The 24,728-nt window shown below is 44.6% G+C and overlaps 2 protein-coding genes across 6 annotated transcripts in view; both read right to left on the reverse strand.

Annotated features, from left to right (window-relative positions):
• NEK5 (NIMA related kinase 5) overlaps positions 1-18,770 on the reverse strand; it is a 93,687-nt gene extending 74,917 nt beyond the window's left edge. Inside the window, 7 exon segments of the mRNA XM_062195348.1 lie at positions 2,886-2,972; positions 5,487-5,557; positions 5,641-5,724; positions 9,309-9,406; positions 16,604-16,700; positions 17,276-17,414; positions 18,706-18,770. Coding sequence (XP_062051332.1) covers positions 2,886-2,972; positions 5,487-5,557; positions 5,641-5,724; positions 9,309-9,406; positions 16,604-16,700; positions 17,276-17,392 — 554 coding nt within the window. The 5' untranslated portion in view covers positions 17,393-17,414; positions 18,706-18,770.
• A 1,701-nt stretch (positions 18,771-20,471) lies between these two features.
• The window catches only part of NEK3 (NIMA related kinase 3), a 35,975-nt gene continuing 31,718 nt past the window's right edge, over positions 20,472-24,728 (reverse strand). For all 5 annotated transcript variants that reach the window (XM_062195350.1, XM_062195353.1, XM_062195352.1 and 2 more), the window contains 2 exons: positions 21,363-21,489; positions 20,472-20,984 (listed from right to left, as the gene is read on the reverse strand). In XM_062195350.1, coding sequence (XP_062051334.1) covers positions 20,834-20,984; positions 21,363-21,489 — 278 coding nt within the window. In that variant the 3' untranslated portion in view covers positions 20,472-20,833. The remainder of the gene's footprint in view (positions 20,985-21,362; positions 21,490-24,728) is intronic.

Consider the following 24,728-nt stretch of genomic DNA (forward strand, 5'->3'; position numbering starts at 1 on the left):
CTCTCTTTCTCTCTGTCTCTCTCTCTCCCTCTCTAGTTCTGCCTTTCAAATAGATAAAATAAATATTAAAAATATTTACATGGGATTGGTTTAATAAGGAATTATTCTATAGAACAAAAAATATAATTAAATCTACAACAGCAAAGAAAAATAATGAGAATACAGGTCGTAAAAAAATCAAAACAAGCTAAGGTAAATGGCTGTACCAGTTAGTAATGCTTCCTGTGTGTTTGTGAGAGTGTGTACAACAGTGAGAGAGAGAGAGAGAGAGGGAGAGAACCTTATACTAAAGGACTACATACAGCAGACTGATTACAGAACTAATTGGAAACAAAGTTGAACTGCTTTCTACAAATTCCCAGAAATTCACCTGCCATTTCTCACCACACAGATACTTTGCCTTTATTTGGTCTTCTAGAGTCTCCAAACTTCTCTCTTTTCCCACAGCGCCCTCTGTGGCCAGTACGGTGAATTCACAACCTTCAGGACTCAGGCCCCATCTAACCTAGGCCACCTGCAATCCTGACACCACCCTCTGTGTGACAAACCAAGGAATGGTTTGCTGGCCTAAATGGGCCAGCAGCTATGCTGGTGGTTATTGCCAATATCTTTTGGATTCCAAAAACACCAAACCTGCACATCTGAAAGTGTTTCGGTATTTAAATGTGGACTCAAATTTTTAAAAAATTAATTAGTTTTCATTTTATTTGAAAGACAGATAAAGAGATAGACAGACAAAGAGACATTTTTCCATCCACTGGTTCACTTCCCAAATGGCCACAAAAGGCAGGGCTGGATCAGGACTCAATTTAGGATCAAAAGCAGAAGAGCTGGAACTGAAACCAGAAACTGATATGGGCTCAGGGTACCAAGCAGTGTCCTAACCAGTGCAATAACTGTCTGTCCTGATTCAAATTCTTTTTTTTTTTTTTAAAGATTTACTTTGTTTATTTGAAAGGCAGAGTAACAGAGAGAGCAGGAAGAGAGGGAGAAACAGAGAGAGAGAGGGAGAGATCCTCCAACCACTGGTTCATTCCCCAAATGGCCGCAAAAGCTAGGGCCGAGACAGACTAAAGCAAGGAGCCTGAAACTCCATCTGGGTCTCCTTATGGGTACAGGGGCCAGAGCACATGGGCCAACTTTCACTGCTTTCCCAGCCATCAGCAGGGAGTTTTGCTTGGACCAGCCTCACTCCCATCCAGCATGGTTCTAGCTGCATTACTGCACAACATGAAACAAGCTCCTTGGTGCCAAAAGATGTCTCAAAACACGCAAATAAACAATGCCTGCTATTTTATTATGCTTTGCCTTCCTTCTTTCTTTTTCAAAATCTAACAGCCAAATATCCCTTGGGTGTTTTCCTAAACAAATGAACAAGGAACTCTCAATGGAGTTAACTCAATTAACAGTTAACTCAGCCTTCCCTCTAGGCCAAGTTAGTGGCAGTGGCTCTTCCAGCCACTGGTTCACTCCCCAAATACTGGTAACTGCCAGGGTTGAGCCAGGCTGAAGCCAGGAGCCAGGAGTTCCATCCAGGTCTCCCACATGGGTTTCAAGGGCTCAAGCACTCCAAGCATCATCTGCTTCTTCCCAGGGTGCATATCACCAGGAGGCTGGATCAGAAGCAGAGGTGGGGACTTCATTGTCCCAAGCAATAGCTTAACCTGCTGTGCCACAAAACCTGCTCCATAGTAGGTTTTAAAGCTGGAAGTCACTTTAAAGATCATCTAGCCAACACCTGTTTGTGAGAGGTTGGAGAACTGAGAACCACAGAGGCAGGCTGACTTTGTCAAGTCAGTGGATGAGCCAAGACTAGGATTCCTAGCTCCTAAGCCAGTGCAGACATCACTGCTACATACCTGACACATCTACAACATTTTTCTGCAATAGATTAAATAATAGGTAATGATGGGCATCACATTGACTGCAGCTGTCAATATTATTCCTTCTAAAACAATAAAAGAAATAAATAAAATAATATTCCTTGTATCACTTGTATATTTAAATGAAGAAAAATTTTTCTAGGGGCTAGCACTGTGGCTCACTTGGTTAATCTTCCACCTGTGGTGCCAGCATCCCATATGGGTGCTGGGTTCTAGTCCCAGTTGCTCCTCTTCCAGTCCAGCTCTCTGCTGTGGCCCAGAAAGGCAGTGGAGGATGGCCCAAGTGCTTGGGCCCCTGCACCCACATGGGAGACCAGGAAGAAGCACCTGGCTCCTGGCTTCGGATCAGCACAATGCGCCGGCCGTGGTGGCCATTTGTGGGGTGAACCAACGGAAGGAAGACCTTTCTCTCTGCCTCTCTCTCTGTCTATAACTCTACCTGTCAAATAAAAAAAATTTGAAAAAAGAAAAATTTTTCTAAATTACTTCAAAAGCTTCAGGGAGCACTAGTCAGAGATAGTCACTGGGATCCCCATTTTACATATGAAGAAAATGAAATTAGAAGAATATGTGAAGAAAAAGAAAAGAGATTAAACTCTACTTTCTGGAATCTTAACTCACTGTTTCCATCAGATTTTTTTCTTTAATTTTCTTTATGAATTTGAAAGGCGGATCTACACAGAGAGAGGGCAAGACAAAGAAAGAAGTCCTCTAACCGCTAGTTCACTCCCCACGTGACCACAATGGCTAGGGCTTGGCCAGGCCAAAGCCAGAAGATTAGAATTCCATCTGGGTCTCCTACATGGGTGGCAAGGGCCCATGTGGTTGGGGTGTCTTCTGGTGCTTTCCCAGGTACATTAGAGGGAGCTGGATGGGAAGCTAAGCAGCCAACTGGTACCCATATGGGATGGCTTCCTTGCTGGCACAGGCTTAACCAGCTGTGCCACAACACCTGTCCATCAGATTTTACTAACACTTTCAAACTAGTAATTAGCAACTCACGTTTTATTGTTGTAGGGTTTATTCTGACAGATCTCTGGAGACAGGTAGTAAGGCGTTCCAACACAAGTTTGAGCAAGTTCCATGGAACTAATAAATTAAATAAAAAAGTATGGTTTATTATATAAGAAAAGGCTTACTTATGCAAGCAAAATATGTAAAAATAACACAAAATTTGAAACATGCACATATTAGAAGAAAGCAAAACTGTACACTGCTAATAGAATGATAAAATCACTTTTTTTTTGCTTGTTGGGATATAATCAGTTGATTTTTTTAAAAAAAGATTTATTTATTTATTTGAAAGGTAGAGTTACAAAGAGGCAGAAGCAGAGAGACAGAGATCTTCCATATGCTGGTTCACTCCCCCAGTGGCTGCAATGGCCAGAGCTGGGCCGACCTGAAGCCAGGAGCCATAAGCTTCTTCCGGAGTCTCCCACATGGGAGCAGGGGCCCAGGGACTCGGGCCATCTTCCACTGCTTTCCCAGGTCATAGCAGAGAGGTAGATTGGAAGTGGAGCAGCTGGGTCTCGAACCAGCATCCATATGGGATGCTGGCACTGTAAGCGGCAGCTTTACCTGCTACGCCACAGCACTGGCCCCAGTCAGTTGATTTTTAAACTTATAAATAGCTCCTCCAAAATTTTTAATGGCTTAAAATTTCTACAAAGCGATATAATGGTTATGTTCTAAAAATCTCTCCTATGGACAAAGACCCCATTTTACAGTTATCAAAGAAATGCAATCTCATGATTTAAAATTGGGAAATAAGAAACTGAAAAAAGTTACCTGGAATTTTTGTGCCCCAAAACAACTATTGTTAAATTTTTGATATATTTTTTCCATTAATATTTTTCATATAGCTGTGATCAAAATGCATTTAAAATTCACAACTCCATTTTCTTTACTTAATATCCCTACAAACAAACTATCAAGAAGTCTTCAAAATCATGAGCGGTTCTGATATAAAACGAGGGTGTAAGTTAGAAATTAGCCTCTGTGTGAGAGGGGCCTGAGGAAAACAGCATGTGCAGAAGCTCACCTTGGAAGCAGCCCAGGATTGACACTGCAAAGTCCTGCCCAGACCCTGGTAACTTCCCAGGTGGTCTAAGCCCCTCCCCCGGGGGAGGCTCCCCAGGACAATCCTCTCTTCTCAGCACCAAATGTGTTACCAGGCTTGATAACATGAAGCAGTAAAACTTTCACAGCTTTCCTCTAAGGCAGGCACCCCGGGGAGGCTGCCCTGCCCAGCGCCAGGAGGGCTCCCTAGCCTGTTAATACCGAGTAGTAAACCTGGGGATGAATTTTCCTAATTTACACTCAGCAAACCCTTAGTCCTGGAGAACAGAAACAGTTGGAAGAATTAGCTTGATTCCCTGAACAAAGACCACGTGCTCAGCTCTCTGCTCTCCGCTGAGGCGCCCACCTGGTCTGTCAGGTGTATTCTCTCCATTCAACCAGGTAACCTTGCTTTCCCCCAGTCTGAGTGACTGGGCACTCTCTGTCCCTTCCGTTCTAACGGATGCCCTGCCCCCAATAAAACTTAGCTACTTTGCTCTGTCTCACCCCTGAATTCTTTCTTGGACAAAGACAAGAACCCCACCACTCATCTCTGCTAACAAGGATACATCAAAAAGTCTGTGGAAAATGGAATTAAGAGATAAGTTGATTTTGGTGCAAAATATTTTGAAATCCACACATATGTGAGGTCTTTATAAAGTCTATAGAAAATGCATACTATGAAAACTATGTATGAATTTCAACATTTTTTCCACCAAAATAATCTTCTAGTTCATTTTCTACAAACTTCAAGATCAATATATTTATTTAAGAGGCAGTGTTACAGAGAGAGGGAGAGACAGAAAGAAGTCTTCCATCCACTGGTTCGCTCCCCAAATTGCCGTAATGGCCAGAGCTAGGCTGATCCAAAGTCAGGAGCCAGGAGCTCTTCTTCTGGGTCTCCCACGTAAGTGCAGGGGCACAAATACTTGGGCCATCTTCCACTGCTTTCCCAGGTCATTAGCAGGGAGCTGGATCAGAAGTGGAGCATCTAGGGCTCGAACTGGTGCCCATTTGAGATGCCAACAACACAGGCAGAAGCTTAATCTACTATGCCACGGTGCTGGCCCCTTTCTACAAACTTTGTGAAGTATTCCCATATGTTTGGGTACATGAGTTTCATTATTTTATTTAACCATTTTTCAATTACCAAGCATTTAAATTATTCCAAATCTCAAATTATTCCTTTGGAATCAATTCCTAGAAGCAAAACATTTAAAATCTTCTTCATAGATATTACCACCAAATTGTCTTCCAAAACAGTCATAGCAATTTATTCCCCTAGCAAGCATAAACCTGTTTCTCTAAATTCTCATGAGCTTTATGCATTTTCTAGTCCCATATTTGCTAAACTTGTATCATGCTACACAACATTACCAACACCATTTTGTTATGCCACAATTTCTTTTCGGAACTGTAATCTCCGGCAAAGTACCACCTGAATGGTTTAATTCATTTCTATAAAATTTCCTCAAATTATTTTTACAACCAAGTTTCTTTTGGCTGCTTTGAATAGAAAAAAAAAAGATTTTTAAAAGTACTTACTTATTCAGGACTCTTGCTATACCAAAGTCCCCAAGCTTTGCAACCATTCCATTCTTGCTCAGAAAAATATTCTATAAATGGAGGAAATGTTACGTTTATTGAAATACTGCAAGAAAAGAAAAGTCAATTCTTTGTCTTCTCTTTGTGCTATTACCTGAGCTTTTATGTCCCTGTGTAAGATCTTCCTGTCATGAATATGTTTTAGTCCTAGAGAAATCTGCACAAACCAACCCAGGATCTGTAGAGGGGACATAGAATAAAACTAGTCAACAGTCGCGCATTCACTGAAATGTCTTCATGATTACATGCAGAAAGAGAGAGATGATACATTTTTCTATGTGTGGGTTTATAGGAATGAAACAGAGCTATTTTATCACATTATTTTTGTTTTACAGCTAGAACAATGGAGGCACAGAAAGGCAGTTCAAACATTTTTGGTCTCAAAGGGAATTCCAGATACAGGCACACGAGCAGGGAGCTGGCATGGAAGTGGAGCAGCCGGGATGCCTGTGTTGCAGGTAATGGTTTTACTTGCTGAGCCCCAGTGCTGGCCTCATATTCCAGATATAGAAAAAGATAAGCAGCAAGGGGAAGAGGGAGACATTGATTATTTTCTTTTTCTTATTTGACACTGGGTTGCTGATGGCATTGGGAACAGGAGACAGCAGCCCTGTTTGTTGACAGCACTGATACCACTGGTTTTTCCTTCCCGTGGAGGAAGAAAGCTGCGGTCAGGAAGAAAAAGGAACAAGTCGAGAACTGATGAGGATATTAGAGATCGTAATAAAACATCTATCTATGTGTCTGATATAAAAACCAACAAGTTTTACTTATACATCTTAGCTTTATTTCTTAGTCATGATTTTTATTTTATCTTAGTTGGCCATGTGCCTCCTTATTAAAATGTGTCTTATGGGGGCCGGCGTTGTGGCATAGCCAGTTTGAGTCCTGGCTGCTCCACTTCCGAGCCAGTTTTCTACTACGGCCTGGAAAAGCAGGGTCATTGGGACCCTGCTTCCACATGGGAGATCCAGAAGCAGCTCATGGTTCCTGGCTTCGGATCGGCTCAGCTCTAGCCGTTGCAGCCATCTGGGGAATAAACTGGTGGATGGAAGACTGCTCTCTCTCTCTCTGCCTCTGCCTTTCACATAAAATAAATAAATCTTTAAAAAATAAAATAAAATAAATGTGTCCTATATTTATAGAAATTCATTTAAACTATTCTAAAATTTCACTGGGTCATTGTCTGTCAAATTATTCAGGAAGAGAAAAATAATAGGCCAGCGCCGTGGCTTAACAGGCTAATCCTCTGCCTTGCAGCGCCGGCACACCGGGTTCTAGTCCCAGTTGGGGCGCCGAATTCTATCCCGGTTGCCCCTCTTCCAGGCCAGCTCTCCACTGTGGCCTGGGAAGGCAGTGGAGGATGGCCCAAGTCCTTGGGCCCTGTACCCGCATGGGAGACCGGGAGAAGCGCCTGGCTCCTGGCTTCGGATCAGTGAGATGTGCCAGCTGCAGCGGCCATTGGAGGGTGAACCAACGGTAAAGGAAGACCTTTCTCTCTGTCTCTCTCTCTCACTATCCACTCTGCCTGTCAAAAATAAAATAAATAAATAAAAAGAAAAAGAAAAGAAAAATAATAGGGAACAAAGCTAAATCCCAAGTATTCAGTTGTTATTTTAGTTCTTTTCCAACAAAGGGAAGCAGAATTCAAATTTTTCTTCAAAAGCATTTTTAGGGGCCTGCACTGTGGCGCAGTGGATTAAAGCTCCTGCCTGCAGCACCGGTATCTGAGATGGGCACCGGTTCGAATCCCAACTGCTCCACTTCCAATCTAGCTTTCTGCTACGGCCTGGGAAAGCAGCAGAAAACAGCCCAAGTCCTTGGGCTTCTGCACCTGTGTGAGAGATCTGGAAGAAGCTCCGGGCTCCTGGCTTCGGATCAGCTTAGCTCTGGCTGCTGTGGTCACTGAGGGAATGAACCAGTACATGGAAGACCTTTCTCTCTCTCTGGCTCTAGCTCTCTCTGTAACTCTGTCTTTCAAATAAACAAAATAAATCTTTTAAAAAAATTAAAAATAAAAAAATAGCACATTAAAGACAAGATCCTACATAATATTGTTTTTAAAAAAATTAATTAATTTTCTATGCCATTTCCAATTTAACACCAGGTTTTTTTTTTCATTTCAAATTATCTTTATATACAGAAGACTGATTCAGTATATAATTAGTAAAGATCACATCAGTTTGTACCCACGCAGAAACACAAAGTGTAAAAATACTGTTTCAGTACTAGTTATAGCATCACTGCACATTAGATAACACATTAAGGACCGATCCCACATGGGATGTAAGTACACAGTGACTCCTGTTGCTGACTTAACAATTTGACACTCCTGTTCATGGCGTCAGTAATCTCCCTAGGCTCTAGTCATGAGTTGCCAGGGCTATGGAAGCCTTTAGAGTTCGCTGACTTTGATCTTATTCTGATAGGGTCATAGTCAAAGTGGAAGTTCTCTCCTCCCTTCAGAGAAAGGTACTTCCTTCTTTGATGGCCCCGTTCTTTCCACTGGGAAAGAAAATTAATTAATTTTTTTTAAAAACAATATTATGTAGGATCTCTGTCTTTAATGTGCTGTACACTCTTATTTAATGCTATAACTAGTACTCCAACAGTATTTTTTTTTTCACTTTGTGTTGCTATATGGCGGCAAATTGTTGAAATCGTTACCTAATATATACTAAACTGATCTTCTGTATATAAAGAGAATTGAAAATGAATCATGATGTGATTGGAAGGGGAGAGGGAGCGGGAAAGGGGAAGGTTGCGGGTGGGAGGGAAGTTTTGGGAGGGGGAAGCCATTGTAACCCATAAGCTGTACTTTGGAAATTTATATTCATTAAATAAAAGTTTAAAAAAAATAAAAATAAAAAAATAAATTTTAAAAATCATTTTTACAAAATGTAACAAAAGAATACCCAGAAAAAAAAAAAGGAGGGTTTCTACAGATAAACAATTTAATATATAACAGAAATGAGCATAGGGATAATACTTGATTAAATTTGTGGAGATTAGAGATACTGACTTTTTAATCATTCATACATATGAAATACTCAACTTAAACTCTATGAAGGAATTATATGGGCCTGAAGCTCTTAGATGGTAAAGTAGAACAAAGACACAAACGGCCAAGAGAAAGATGGTGACTATTCACCTCACCTGTGCTACTACTTGAGGCAATGGCCTCACCTATCAACGGCATGGGCCTTAATTCAGATTCTTCACCACACACATACATACCTTCATGAGTACAACGCTCAAGCGGGTCCCAAAGGAGGCTTGAAGTACAGAAGAAAAATGTGTTTGTGCAAAGAGCAAATGGATACTAAAGCCATTCATCTTCACCCTTTCTCCTCTCTTAACAGCCACTAAAATTAAATAGACATTGCTAAGATCTTCCGTCTTCCCTAGCAGAGTAGGATAGCTATTTTAAAACCGAGTGCCAAATGATAAAAGGAAAGAGTGAAGCTATAAATATGTCACATTTCAAATGGCGAAGGAGCATCCACAGTCAGACGCTTTTTAAGCCAGGAAGATTTATCTCAGAGGCATCCTAAGTGAGACTGTCCAAAGAGACTATCTTTTCTCAAGAAGATCTCATTGCTCAGAAAAGGTAGAGTTCAAGTTCAATTGCAAACATGTTTTGGTCTGAATTTACCAAAAATATTGATCCACTCTTTCATGTTTCATACAAACTTACGACATTTTAAATGTAATCCTTCCTCTCCACATATAGATTAAACAGCAAATTAGAAATGATTTTACCTGATCTTCACTAAATAACACTCCCCGCTGTCTGCTGATCCTTCTCATGAGATCCCCTCCATCACAATATTCCATGACAATAAACAGCCGACCTTTTTCTGTAAGAAAAGGCATCATTTGGTGCTGGAGGGGTTCAGATATTTATCAATCATTTGCTTGCTAAGTTCCAGAAGGTTGAGGATATAACAGGAAAAAATACCATATAAAACAGTTCACAACTCTGGCTGTGGAGTTAAGACGGACAGCATTCTACGCCCACTTGAGCACTGAACATTCCTTGGCTCTGTTACTCTGGGTAAGTCACTTTCTTTGTGTCTCAGTACCTCATCTGTAAAATGCAAATAATTCAGAAACATCCTACTAGGGTGGCTGGAAAGATCAAATGAGTTCATCCATGTCAGATGCATAGAATATTGCCTATACATGAGAGGTGGTGAGAGCTATTATGATTAATACATTACTATAAGGCTTAGAAATCTGCTGGAAAAGGCTGGCGCCGCGGCTCACTAGGCTAATCCTCCGCCTTGCGGCGCCAGCACACCGGGTTCTAGTCCCGGTTGCCCCTCTTCCAGGCCAGCTCTCTGCTGTGGCCAGGGAGTGCAGTGGAGGATGGCCCAAGTCCTTGGGCCCTGTACCCACATGGGAGACCAGGAGAAGCACCTGGTTCCTGCCATTGGATCAGCACGGTGCGCCAGCCGCAGCGCGCCTACCGCGGCGGCCATTGGAGGGTGAACCAACGGCAAAAAGCAAGACCTTTCTCTCTCTCTCTCTGTCCACTCTGTCAAAAAAAAGAAAAAAGAAATCTGCTGGAAAAGTAGCAGCTGTGAATCTCTCCTAGTACCCCAAGATTAAGAGCCCCTTCTTATGTTGGGGTATGAACATGTGCATTTATTCAAACATGTTGTTGAGTACAATAGCAACTGTTCTTTCTGGTGGACTTCTCCTAACCTACTCAGTAGATTCCTGGACGCTCTCCTGTAGTGTTGCTCACTCAAGGTCATCACTAGTGGCTTCTGGGCTCTCCATTTTTCCCAGTTTGAAGCAACATAAGAAAAATAAGGAGGATGTCTTGATATTTTCCTAAGGCTAAATTAATAGCACATAAGTTCTAGCAATAAATACTGTCTGTTGTGTGCTAGGTATGTTCTAGGACTCCGAGATACACCAGTGATCAAAAGAGGCAAAAATCCCTGCGCTGCTGCATTTGGTTTCTATTGCTGCCTAGCAAGTGACCACACATCTAGTTCATTAAAACAACTACCATGTATGACCTCTTAAATCCTGCGGGTCAGAAGGTTGGGCCTGGCTTAGCTAGAGAGTCTGCTCAGGGTCTCATGCAGTTGAAATGAGGGTGTCAGCTGGGATTGCAGCTCATGGTCCTCTTCTGGGCCTACTCAGGTTGTTGGTTGGCCTATTCATTTCCCTGCAATTTTAAGACATAAGCCCCTACTTTCTTGCTGGCTGTTCACCAGCTGGCAGCTAACCTGTTAACGGGGCCTCTGCTGTCTGCTTCAAGAAGTGGACCTCTGTACCTTGCCATTTGGCCTCCTTAAGAGAGTAGGGAGATCCCTCACTTCCTTTGTTTCTGACCTCTAGGCACAGATTAAAATGGATCATGTAGTTAGGTCACTTCCACCTGGATAATCTGCCTTTCCATTGACCCTGAGTCAGCTGATCAGTACCTTACATCAGCAAAATCCTGTCTCCATGTGACATAACAGTCACAGGAAGAGTGGTTCCACCCTCACTCAGGGGTGAGAGTTATCTGTGGTTTGTTCACCAGAGCCATCTTGGCATGCATCCTAATGCAACTATGGGACTTAACCTTCTTGGAGGTAGGGAGTAGGGAGAGACAGAGGACAAATGTAAATGTAGTTCATGAGCTTACTTTATATAGTAAGGTGACAAGTGCTGTCAGAAAATAGAATGGAATGAGATGGAGGGTGGGAGGGTGCAATTTTAAATAGAGTGATCAGGAAGAACCTTATGAAGGTGACATTGTAGCAAAGATTTGGAGGAGGTAAGGAAAAGTCCTGCTGATGTCTCAGGAAGAACCTTCTAGGCTAAGGGAATGAACACTGCAAAGGCATGAGGCAACAGCAGGCCTGATGTGTTAAAGGACCAGCCAGAAGCTGTTGGGAAAACAGCTCACCATGGGCCTTCAGCATCCATTGATGGGTATCCCAAGGATGCAAGGTCCTGGCCACTGTCTACCTGGGCTGTTTCTCAGGACTGTGTTTGCTGAGAGCAACTTTCAAAGATGAGGTGACATCTCCCTGAAGACAGCAGCTTTGCTTCCTTCTTAATGTGAAAGCAGTAGCTTCCCTGCCCTCAGTGTTCCTGTCCATTTTCCTACACACTTCTGTTCCCACCAATTACACTGATGCTTACAGAGACCCTTGTGTTTTCCACAAATCTTCTTATGCCACTTATGCTTGTCATTGTAACTATTATATAGACTGATGTAGTAGGAATAGAAAAAGAAAGATAGGATTATTTCTATAGAAGACTACATTGAATGTTTTGGAGGACTCAGAAAAATTGACTAAAGAAAAAAATGCAATTTATGTTAACGTTGGATGAGACAAGTAAAAAGTTAGAAAAGTTCTAAGAGGATTGTGAACACAGATTATTCAGAAATTTTATTCTACACTAAAGAAAGGAAACAAAATTCTAAATAAGAGGCAGAGCTTACATAAGAAAGAATATTCAGAACTCTAGGTCTGTGAACTCAATGCCTTGGTCTTGCATCAAAAGTTTGACAAATGTGTTGTGTTTTTATCTGTTAAATTTGTTTGTATGTATGGGGACAGGAGCTCTGGCATAGCAGATTAAGTCATCTCTTCCCACCCTATCTGCTCTCCAACCCACACTCATTTATGGCATAGCTGGATATCAATAGACAGGAATGAGGTCACTTCAATACATTTCCATTAGCTGGCCACTGCATTGCTCTGTTCCTGAGAAGACATCCCAAGGATTCCAAAAGCTCTTTTAAAATTCTCAGTAGTTAAAGAATGGCTGTAATACAGTAGACTCATAGAATGACAATCGCTTTAAACAGCACTCTGACCTCAGATTCAGCCCTTAAGGCATTCTGGTCTGGCTGAAAAACCCATGAGAGCATTTCAGGCATGGAAAGCCAAGACACCATGGCAAAAAAATGTCCTACATGAAGGATCTCTGTGAGAGAGACCCCAGTGGAAAGAAGTGGCCATCAAAGAAGGATGTACTTTTCTCTGAAGGGAGGAGAGAATCTCCACTTTACTTATGGCCTTATCTAAATACAATAGAGTTTGTGGTCACAAAAGGCTTCCATAGCTTTGGCAGCTCATGTCAAGACCCTCAGGTGATCACTGATGTCATACATAAGAGTGTTAATTGTTAAATTAACAACAGGAGTCACTATGCACTAACTCCCCATGCAGGACTTCTGTCCCCAATGAGCTGTATTATGAGAATTAAGTGTAAAACCTGTTCTCAAACAGTTTTGTGTGTGTGTGCAAACTGTTGAAATCTTTACTTAGTATAGAGTTGGTCTTCTGTGTATAAAGTTAATTGAAAATCAATCTTTGTGGGGCCGGTGCTCTGGCTCAGTAGGTTAATCCTCTACCTGATGCACCAGCATCCCATATGGACGCCAGTGTGGGTCTTGGCTGCTCTGCTTCTGATCCAGATCTCTGCTGTGGCCTGAGAAAGCAGTGGATAATGGCCTGAGTGCTTGGTCACCTGCACCCATGTGGGAGATGGGGAAGAAACTCCTGGCTCCCAGCTTCGGATTGGCACAGCTCTGACCATTGCAGCCATTTGGGGAGTGAATCAGTGGATGGAAGACCTTTCTCTCTGTCTCTCCCTCTCACTGTCTGTAACTTTACCTCTAAAATAAATAAATAAAGTCTTTAAAAAAAGGAAAAAGAAAATGAATCTTTTTTTTTTTTTTTTGACAGGCAGAGTGGACAATGAGAGAGAGACAGAGAGAAAGGTCTTCCTTTTGCCGTTGGTTCACCCTCCAATGGCCGCCGCGGTAGCGCGCTGCGGCCGGCGCACCGCGCTGATCCGATGGCAGGAGCCAGGGGCTTATCCTGGTCTCCCATGGGGTGCAGGGCCCAAGGACTTGGGCCATCCTCCACTGCACTCCCTGGCCACAGCAGAGAGCTGGCCTGGAAGAGGGGCAACCGGGACAGGATCGGTGCCCCGACCGGGACTAGAACCCGGTGTGCCAGCGCCGCAAGGCAGAGGATTAGCCTAGTGAGCCGCGGCGCCGGCCGAAAATGAATCTTAATGGAGAATGGGACTGGGAATGGGAGAAGCAAGAGGAATGTGGGTGGGAGGGCAGGTATGGTGGGAAGAATCACTATATTCCTAAAGTTGTACTTATGCAATTTGTACTCATTAAATAAAAGATTTTTTGGGAAAGAGTGGTTGTATACGTGAAACTACTTTGAATGGAATGGTTTTAATCAGTAAGAAATGCAATGTTGGGGCACTATAGCACAGTGGATTAAGCTGCCCCATGCAGTGCTGGCCTCCCATATGGGTGACAGTTCATGTCTCAGCTGCTTCTGATGCAGCTCCTGTTAACGTGCCTGGGAAAGCAGCATGGGATGGCTGAAGTGCTTGGGCCCCTGCACCCTCATGAGAAACCCTGAAGAAGCTCCTGGCTTAGCTCCTGGCTTGGTCCCCGGCCATTGTGGCCATTCGGGGTGTGAACTAGGAGATGGAAGATCCCTCCTTCTGTCTCTCCCTTTCTCTCTCTGCAATTCTGCCTTTCATATAAATTAAAATAAATCTTAAGAAAGGAAAGAAAGGAAGAAAGAAAAAGAGAGACAATGCCCAGCAGAGCACAAAAAGGTGCAAGAAACAGCAGCTGTGTTTGTTTATTTACTGATTGTACTCACCTGATGATGCTTGAAATACCTAGGTTAACACTCCTGCTCCATTAAGGTGAGAGATGGGGGATGTCCCACTGTACTGGTGGCAAATAAGGCCCCGTCACAGTCATAAACACCTGACCTACTCTATGTTTATTGTCTGTCTCTTCCCTCTAGAACGTAATCTTCATGAGAAAAGGGATTTTTGTTGGTTTTGTTCACAGCTATATTCTTGGAAGCTGGAACAATGCATAGCACACAGTGAGCACTCAATAAACACCTGTTGAGTGAATGGCCTCTCACCAATGTTCTTTCATTTTTAAAAATAGCTTTTAAAAATTTATTTATTTTTCTTTGAAAAGGAGAAAGAAAGAGATCATCTATTCCCTGGTTCAATCCCCAAATGTGTACAGCAGTAAGGGTTGGGCCAGGCTGAAGCCAGGAGCCCAGAACTCCATCTTGGTCTCCCACACAGGTCGCCCCTGCAACCACTTGGGCCATCCTCTGCTGCTTTTCCAGGAGCATTAGCAGGGAGCTGGATGGGAAAAGGAACACTCCAATATGGATTATGGGAATTCCAAGTGGTGACTTAACTGCTGTGCCAAACACCCTTTTTCTAAACCTTTGGAATAGAGTGATGGATGGAGGCAGAAGAGTTGTATTCAGGGGTGCAGACAAAGGGACTTCCTTCCCAAAGGTTCTCCCACTCTAGTTTTGCAGTTTGCTTGGTGATGATGAGTGGCTACTTGCAGGCTCTCTGTAAGAGTATGACAGAGTCCTAGCTGTTGCCATGGGACATACAGGTCCTCTTATAGGCAGAGTATACCTCACATACCCATACACCCCCCTCGCACATACACACACACATTACCCCATACACACATCCATACACCCCCCTCACACACATATTACCCCTCCTCACATACCCATATCCCCCCTCACACACACACATATTACCCCCACACATATCCATATGCCCCCCCACACCCACATATTACTCCCCTCACATACCCGTATATCCCACTCACACACACACATTACCCACACACACACATCCATATGCCCCCACACACAAATTACCCCCCAAACACATCCATATACCCTCACACACACAAATACACCCCCCACACACAACCTTCACACACACATCCATACATTCCCCTCACACACACACATATTACCCCTCCTCACATACCCATATCCCCCTCACAAAAACATACACACATTACCCCATACACACATCCATATGCCCCCCCCACATATTACTCCCCTCACATAGCCATATATCCCACTCAGACACACACACATTACCCTCCCACATCCATACGCCCCTCCACACAAATTACCCCCCAAACATCCATATACCCTCACACACACACACATCCATACACTCCCCTCACACACAATTACCCCTCCTCACATACCCATATCCCCCCTCACACACTCACACACACACGCATGCACACATATTATCCCCACACATATCCATACGCCCATCACACACATATTACCCCCCACATACCCATATATCCCACTCACACACACACATTACCCCCCCACATCCATACGCCCCCCCATACAAATTACCCCCCAAACATCCATATATCCTCATACACACATACACCCCAAACACAACCTTCACACACACACATCCATATGCTCCCCCCTCACACACACACACATTTACCCCCCTCACATACCCATGTATCCCACTCACACCCACATACACACACACATTATCCCCCAGACACATCCATACACCCCCACACACAAATTACCCCTCAAACATTCATATACCCTCACACACACACACACACCCCACACACAACCTTCACACACACATGAATGCGTGCATTCACGCATGCCTCAGCAGTAATCTGAGAGGGCTGGTGTGGTGATCCATGTCCCCCTCTTCTCTCTTGCTCACGAAAACCCTGCCTGGGAGACTCTTTCAGACTTAAGACTCCCAGCCCACCCACAGCCAATATGTGATGTGAAAAATATGAAGTCTTCAAAAAGTCCATGGAAATGTGTATTATAATAAAACTTTCAAAGATTTTTTTGCACCAAGATAAACTTATTTTTAATTGCATTTTTCTATGAGATTTTTGAAGCTTTCCTGTAGATGCATTATAGGCCACTGAGATGCAAAGGTTGTTATTGTAGCAAAACTAAACATCAATCACTAAATATTTATAGGAATAAGAATTCATGGGAGGTGGAAAAACAAAACACCAGAAAGCTGTCTATGAAAACTCTCTATAGAGGAAATAGCGATGATGCCTCAAATTACAATTTCAGTAAATGGGAAAGCGATTCATTTATAAAAGTTCATTTGCTTCTAATGCTCAGGAACATATCTTTCACATAAGTCAACATGTCCACACTTTGTTAGAGTACTTGAAGAATATTAGAAAATCAAACCTTGAAATGAACTGAAGAAGGTAACGATGTTGGGATGTTTCATCTTGGCCAGAAGAATGACTTCTTTCTTGGAAGCTTCCTTTTCTTGGATGGGCATCTAAATGACATTCCAACACAGAAAAGTCCCATAAAGAACTTACTTTCAAGAACATGTTTGCTTTGTTTGTTAAAAAATTTACTTATTTATTTATTTGAAAGGCAGAGACAGAGAGACTGTCTAATCACTGATTCACCTCCCAAATGCCCTCAGCATCCAGAGCTACACAGGCTGAAGCCAGGAGCTAGGAATCCTATCAGGGACTCCCATATAGGTGGCAGGGACCCCAAGTACTTGAGCCATCACAGAATGCTCATTAGCAGGAAGCTGAAATAGGGAGCAGAGCCAGGACTTGAACCCAGGCCCTCCAATATGGGATGTGGGGCACCCCAAGTGACCACTTGCCCCACCAAATACCCATCTAGTTTTTCTTTTTCTTTTTAAAATAAGATCCTTGGTCTTTGCACAGACATCGGACTTATGAGGGTGAGTGAACACGAATCAACTGAGGATTAAAATTCATAATTTAATTTAAATTCAAGATTCATAATTAAAAGTCAAGATTTATAAAACAAAGTTTCCTTTTCATATTGAATTAAAAGCCTGCTGAAAATTCATAGACATTTGCACTTTACCTTTCCAAAATTGATCTCCTTTATGACACATGGTTTGCTGTCTGATTTCCCTTTAGCCAAGTATGCTTTCCCAAAGGCACCTTCCCCGATGGCCTTAATCACATCGTATTTGTCCATGGTGGCCCGTGCACGGAGGTTCCTGCAATCAGAGGAATGAAATTTCATCGCAGGCTTCTCCTAATGGCTGACAAAGTCAGAAAACTGACGACTAACATGCAAAAAGCACTCACTGTGCTGAAAGTTTCCTGCCACCCTCGCTAGGACAGAGCCGCGGGTCAGCCATCAAAGTGAGAGAACGCTCTGCCGGTGGGCTCTAAGGGCAGACTCTAAGGCGCTGAGGTTCAGCTCAGACACTTCGGCGCTGTGATCTGGGGCGAGCCTCTTAACCTCGCAAAGCCTCACTCTCCCGATTTCAGAGACGGAAATAGCAGGACCTGTGAGAGCGTTTGTTCTCCAAATGAGAGAGACTACACGCCGGTGCATGGCACCTCCAGAAAGCGAGAACATCACGCTCCTGTGGGCTTAGGGCCCAGCCTTCCTCAGCGGGGAGGTACTGCCCCCTAGGGGGCATTTTGGATATTTATGGGGGCTCTGTTCTCACAGACTCAGACATTATCTTTAGAAGGCGTTAGGGCCGCGGATGCTAACATTCTGCCACGCAAAGGACAAGCCCGCACAATAAACGGTTATCCCGCAGCCCTACACTCACGTGCGTGGGGAAACCCGCTTACAATGACCTGCGGCTGGAATCGAACTACAGCACCAAACGAACCCAAAGCACTTTCCCCAGGATTCTAACACTGGATTTTTCTAGGAATGCAACTGCACGTAAATCAAGGCTCGACCGCACTGGGGGTTTTCCGTCACGATGGGTGGCTGCCCAGGCGCGGCCACCGAGCTGACTCGCGCTTCCTCCACGGTGGCGGGGCTAAGCACTTACAGACTGAAACGCTTATTCGTAACCAGTCGCTTTCCTTCTATATCCCTTAGGCTACGTACGGTGAGTGCAGCGTGCAGGTTTTTATAAAAACTGGTGAGCCGGCAGGTCGTTTCCGAATAACTTCATGACTGCACAGGCAGGAGGGACGACTGGGTGGCCTGGGGAGGCTGCGACTACCTCAGGACCTGGTTCCGAGGGCGGCATCGGGCCTCTCGGTGACCAGCTGGGGGCTGACCGCCCGCCATCCATCCCCAGACTTAAGGAAAATCCTCTTTCTTTTAGGGCGGCCCGGAGACGTCCCGGGGTGCTCGGCCCAGCTCGTGCGCAGGCCCCGGAGCCCAGCGCGCCGCGCGTTGCCGTGGAGACCGAGGCAGCCCCGGACGCCGGCAGCTCCTCCGCGTTCCCGAGTCTCCTCCCGGGACTCTGTTCCTTCCCTCAGAACCCCGGTCAGTGCCGGGTAAGGACTCAGGGCCGCCCGCCCGCAGCATACCTGCTTCGCCGGCTTCGCGGGGCCAGCGAGACGTCCGGGAGGATCCGGGGTCCCCGGCTGCCGCGCCTCCCTGCGTGCCGGGGTGGAGCCGCAGGAGGAACGGCGGGCGGGCCGCGGGTGTGGGCGGTGAGGCCCGGTCCACACCCCGCCCTGGAAAGGGGTCAGAGGCCAGCAAACTTGGATCTCCCACCGAATCCCCCGAGTCGAGTGGCCTTCGGTCGGGACCCCTCCGCAGAGCAGCCCGGAGAACGCGCCCCGGCTCCCCTCCACGGCGCACCGGACTCGGCGGGCGTTAGCTGTGTTACACCCCTGCAAGGCAGAGGGCGCCCGCTGGGAAAGCAGCCACAGGGAGCCAAGGCCTGGACCCTGCGGCCAGGCGCCGCCAACAGGGGCCTCCGCAAACGCATTCCCTATTCGCGCATCAAGTTTTGTTATGTGTTTCAGCTGGGAGCATGTGATTTTCAGCACTTGTAACTATTGACAAAACAAGCATATCCAGTAGCCTCCAATACCCCGGCTATTAGATCCCACCATCCACCACCAAAAACCCCAAGAATCAAAAAGTTGACATTCTCACTTTTTCTCCTTAAAAATCAAAGCTCTATACCACTTTCCTAGAACTTTATCTCAAAGTAATCTTTACGCTTTAAGTCTTATTATCTGTCCTATCACACTACTCTGAAAGTATAAGTGGAAATTAACATAATTCTTGGTCATGGCAGAATAAATTATGTTTTCCCGGGTTGAATGGTTAAATTACTAGTATACAATTGATCGAAGTAAGTAGAAATACTTATTTTCTATGTTAAGATTTTTTAAAAGTGTTACTCTACAAGATGTGTCTATATCCGGTGCCAGCAGATCCTTGTTAATGATCCCACTGTGTTTTCCCTCATTCTTCCCTTCAACATTGCTCCCTGTATCGGCGCAGGCTGATGCCAGTCCCACCATTGCCCTGTAAGACCCACCGGGAGAGGCCTCTTTCTTCTCTCGTATCCCTCAGTAGGAGTATGAGATGAGGTAACACATGACAGAACGTAGCACAGGTGTGTCTTGGGGACATACCCATGTTGGGACACCCCTCTCCCACCATTCAAGCCCCCGCACTCTAGCTTCCAGTACTGGCCATCTCCACCCATCACCTTTGACCTTATTCCCATCTCATATACCTGACTACTCTCTTCTGAAAGATCTGGGGCTCACTTCACTCCTCCCATAGCCAGCACTCTGACTTGGGCCCTGCGGTGCTTCCTATGAAGGGCTGTATTTAAGGACGGCCAGTAGTTGCTGAAAATGACTAAAAATGAACTTCAACCTACCCAGAACCTGGTCTTAATGAAAAAATTGGGGGGGGGGGGCAGCATTGTGGCCTAGTGGGTTAAGACACTGCCTGTGATGCCAGCATTGCATGGAAGTGCTGATTTGAGTCCTGGCTGCTCCACTTCTCCTCCAGCTCCCTGCTAATGTGCCTGGGAAAGCAGTAGAATTTGGCTCAAGTGCTTGGCTCCTGTTCCCACATAGGAGACCTGGAAGAAGCTTGGGGCTCCTGGCTTTGGCCTGGCCCAGCCCCAGGGAGTGAACCAGCAGATGGAAGAGCTCTCTGTCGACATATCCCTCTCTCTCTGCATCTCTGCCTTTCAAATAAATAAATAAATCTTTTTTATAAAATGCACACATTATTATAATTAAATATATTTAGATCCACAAACCTTTAGGAAATATAGGAAGAGTTACGTAGTCAACAACACAGACCATAACACCATGAATAATAATACATAGGCTGCTGTATGATCTACAGGTCAGCACCCATATGAGGTAGGTAGGCTTTATTATCCTCATTTTATAGTTGATGAAATCGCGGTACAAAGAGGTTAAGTAATTTCCCAAATCGCACAACTAGTGAATGATGCAGCTGGCATCCGATTTCTGTTCTACTAGACAGCAAAGTACCAGGCTCCTACCCATTCTGCTGTACCTTCTCCCGAGTTCAAAGATTAACAGAAGTTCTAGATTATTTTTAATTCTGTGATATTAGGAATTATTTTAAATATTAACTGTTTCTCCCTTCATTCTGCTTTCAAATATATATCCTAAGTACTAATTATTATTACATCCTACAAACTAATTATTATTCTAGTAACAATTCCTCATTCGCAGCGTCTCCTCCGTGTGACTTGGGAGCATCCCCTCCGGCCTGGTCCATCAGACACCCCTGGCCATCCAGCCACTTCTTCAGTTCTGACACCCAGTCGGCATTGTCACCATCTTCCTCAAAGTCCCTGCAGGAAAACAGTTTGCATGATAAGCCCATTTGTGGATGGAGTCCAAGCAGAACGCTACCATGACAATATTTACGTGTTCAAAAATAGGCTCCATAAGACATCTGAACACAGAGAAAATCCGTCCTTCCTAAAGGTCATTTCTTATAGCATATTTAAAAATAGTAAGTCTGAGCTGAAATAGTATATGGGAAAGGCTCAGCCAGGATTTCTATAATTCTATCAAAAATTCACTACCCTTCCCAGACAAAAGGCAAGATAGAAATATTCACTCATGACGAGCAGTAAAATAACAGGCCCCACGAAGCCTGAAATTAGGGTCTCACTAAGTTGCACACCCACACCCTTCTAAAGCTTTCTAGGAATATCACAACGTACGTGTCCTCCTCGTCCAGCCCAGGTTCCAGTCTCTCAGGGTCCAAAATGACACAATCATGACCTCCGTCCACACTGTCTGCTGCTTCTGTTTCTTTAGACAGGGGGCCTTTCAAGAACCCCTCTGAATCTTCAGGGAAATCACAGAAAAAAATACCAATTTAAACAGCAATTTAAATAGCATTTACCCAGCTGTTTACCTGTTACATTTACCTGTTATATGCTTTTTGGCATATAACAGGTTTGAAGCATCAGTGCATGGATTAAATAAAAGAACTATTGTGGCAAGCATTGTGGTACAGCAGGAAAAACCGCCACTTGGGACTTCCTTGCCCCACACTGGAGGGCCCGTTCAATACTCAGTGGCTCCATTTCTGATCCACCTTCCTACTAATACACAACCTGAGAGGCAACAGACGATGGTTCCATCCTGGCACCTTGTCCTCCACATGGGAGACCTGAATGAAATTCCAGGCTCCTGGCTTTGGCCTGGGCCAGACCTGGCTGTTGTGGGCATTTGGGGGATGAACAAGCAGATGGAAGATCGATCTCACTCTTGCTCTCTTTCTGCTTTTCAAGCAGATCAAAATAAATATTTCTGGTGCTGTGACGTAGTAGGTTAAGCCTCCACCTGCTGCACCAGCATCCTATATGGGCAACGGCTCCATGTCCTGCTCCTCTTCCGATCCAGCTCTCTGCTGATGGCCTGGGAAGGCAGTGGAAGATGGCCCAAGTGCTTGGGCCCCTGCACCTGTGTGGGAAACCTGGAAGAAGCTCCTGGTTCCTGGCTTTGGATCAGCCTAGTTCTGTCCATTGCAACCATTTGAGGAGTGAACCAGTAGATGGAAGATCTGTCTTTCTTTCTCTCTCTCTCTGTCTATAACTCTACCTCTCAAATAAATAAATAAATATTTTTTAAAAAGACATTTGCAAAAAAAAAAGACATTTGCAACAAAATGAATGCAACTGGAAACGATTATACATAGTGAAACAAGCCAGTCACAAAAAGACAAATACCATATGGTCTCTCTGATCTGTGGTAACTAATGGAGTACTTAAAAGGTAATCTACAGGAGTGAAACTGACACCTTGAGATGTGATGATGATGATGAGCTCTTGACTGTCAAGGAACAATGTTATTCTTGTTTGTTTCTGTTCTTTTTTGTTCATACTATTCAGGGAACTCTATACTTAATGTAGGGTTAATCTTATGAATAAAAAAGTAACTGAAAACTGATCTTTGTAAAAAAAAAAAAAAGAATGGGAAAGGGAGAGTGAGGAGGAAGAAGGGTGAGAGAATGGGCAGGAGGGAGGTAGGAGGAAAATCATCATGTTCCCAAATTTGTATATATTAAATGCATGAAGTTTGTATTCCTTAAATAAACTTTTTAAAAAATTTAAAAAGAGGCCGGCACCGAGGCTCACTAGGCTAATCCTCCGCCTTGCGGCGCCGGCACACCGGGTTCTAGTCCCGGTCAGGGCACTGATCCTGTCCCAGTTGCCCCTCTTCCAGGCCAGCTCTCTGCTGTGGCCAGGGAGTGCAGTGGAGGATGGCCCAGGTGCTTGGGCCCTGCACCCCATGGGAGACCAGGAGAAGCACCTGGCTCCTGCCATCGGATCAGCACGGTACGCCGGCTGCAGCGCGCTACTGCGGCGGCCATTGGAGGGTGAACCAACGGCAAAAAGGAAGACCTTTCTCTCTGTCTCTCTCTCATTGTCCACTCTGCCTGTCAAAAAAAAAAAAATTTTTTTTAAAAAGAAATATTTTTTAAAAACCAGTACTTTAAGAGGAAAATAACTCAAAATAAAAACTTGGAAATAGAATAATTATATTAAATCATTAAAATTAATCTATATTAAAGCATTAAATCGATATTAAAGCATTAAACTTTCTTTGGAAGTTGGATAACGGTGAATTCTTTTTCTTTTGAGCTTTTTCTTCCTAAGTCTTCTCATTGAACAGGGGAAAAAGTAGTGAACTGAAGGGCACTCCCATGCTTTTAAAAAAAAAAAAAAAAAGCTTATTTGTTTGTTTATCTGAAAAGCAGAGCAAGATAAAGAGAGAGAGGGAGAAGGAAAGAGAAAGATTTTTCATCTGCTGGTATGCTCCCTAAATGGCCACAACAGGTAGGCAGGGTCAGGCCAAAGCCAGGAGCCTGGAACTCTATCTGGGTCTCCCATGTGGGTGACAGGGGCCCAGGTACTTGAGTCATCCTCTGCTGCCTTCCCAGGTGCATCAGCAGGAAGCTGGACTGGAAGCAAGGAGCCAGGACTCAAACCAGTACTCCGATATGGGATGACAGCATCACAACCACCACGCCACACACTCGGTCCTACATGCATGCTTGTTTGTTTTGTAAGATTTATTTATTTATTGGAAAGGCAGAATTACTGAAAGAGAAAGAGAGAAAGAGATCTTGTATCCACTGTTTTACTCCACAAATGGCCTCAACAGTAGGGGCTGTGCCAGGAACCAGGAACTCCATAGGTGTCTCCCATGTGGGTGGCAGGGGGCCAAGTACTTGAGCCACTTGCTGTTGCTTTTCCAGGTAGGGAGCCAGATCAGAAGTGGAGCAGCTGGGACTGAGACCTGTGCTCATATGAGATGCCAGCATTGTAGGCAATAGCTTAACCTGCTGTGCCACAATGCTGGCCCCACACATACTTTTTTTTTTTTTTTTTTTTTTGACAGGCAGAGTGGATAGTGAGAGAGAGAGAGACAGAAAGGTCTTCCTTTTTGCCGTTGGTTCACCCTCCAATGGCCGCTGCGGCCGGCGCATCGTGCTGATCCAAAGCCAGGAGCCAGGTGCTTCTCCTGGTCTCCCATGCGGGTGCAGGGCCCAAGCACTTGGGCCATCCTCCACTGCCTTCCCGGGCCATAGCAGAGAGCTGGCCTGGAAGAGGGGCAACTGGGATAGAATCCGGCGCCCCAACCGGGACTAGAACCCGGTGTGCCGGCGCCACAAGGCGGAGGATTAGCCTGTTAAGCCATGGCGCCGGCCCCCATACATACTTTTTAAAAAGTTTCTAGGGGGTGGGTGTTTGGTGCAGTGGTAAGATCCTGCTTGGGATGCCCACATTCCATATCAGAGTGCTGGTTTGAGTCTTGGCTCCTCTGCTTCTGATTCAGCCTTCTGCTAGTGTACACCCTGGGAGGCAGAAGGTGATGACCCAAATATGAGGGTCCCTGCCTCCCATGTGGGATACCCAGACTGTGTTCTTGGTTCCTGGCTTCAGACTGGCCTTGCTCTGACTATGGTGGGCATTTGAAGAGTGAACCCGCAGACAGAAGTTCTTTCCTGACTGTCTCTCTCCCTCTTTTTCAAATAATACGAAAATATATAATTTTTAAAAAAAATTTTCCAAATA

The sequence above is a fragment of the Lepus europaeus genome, chromosome 6 (assembly GCF_033115175.1).
Source record: "Lepus europaeus isolate LE1 chromosome 6, mLepTim1.pri, whole genome shotgun sequence".
NCBI lineage: Eukaryota > Metazoa > Chordata > Mammalia > Lagomorpha > Leporidae > Lepus > Lepus europaeus.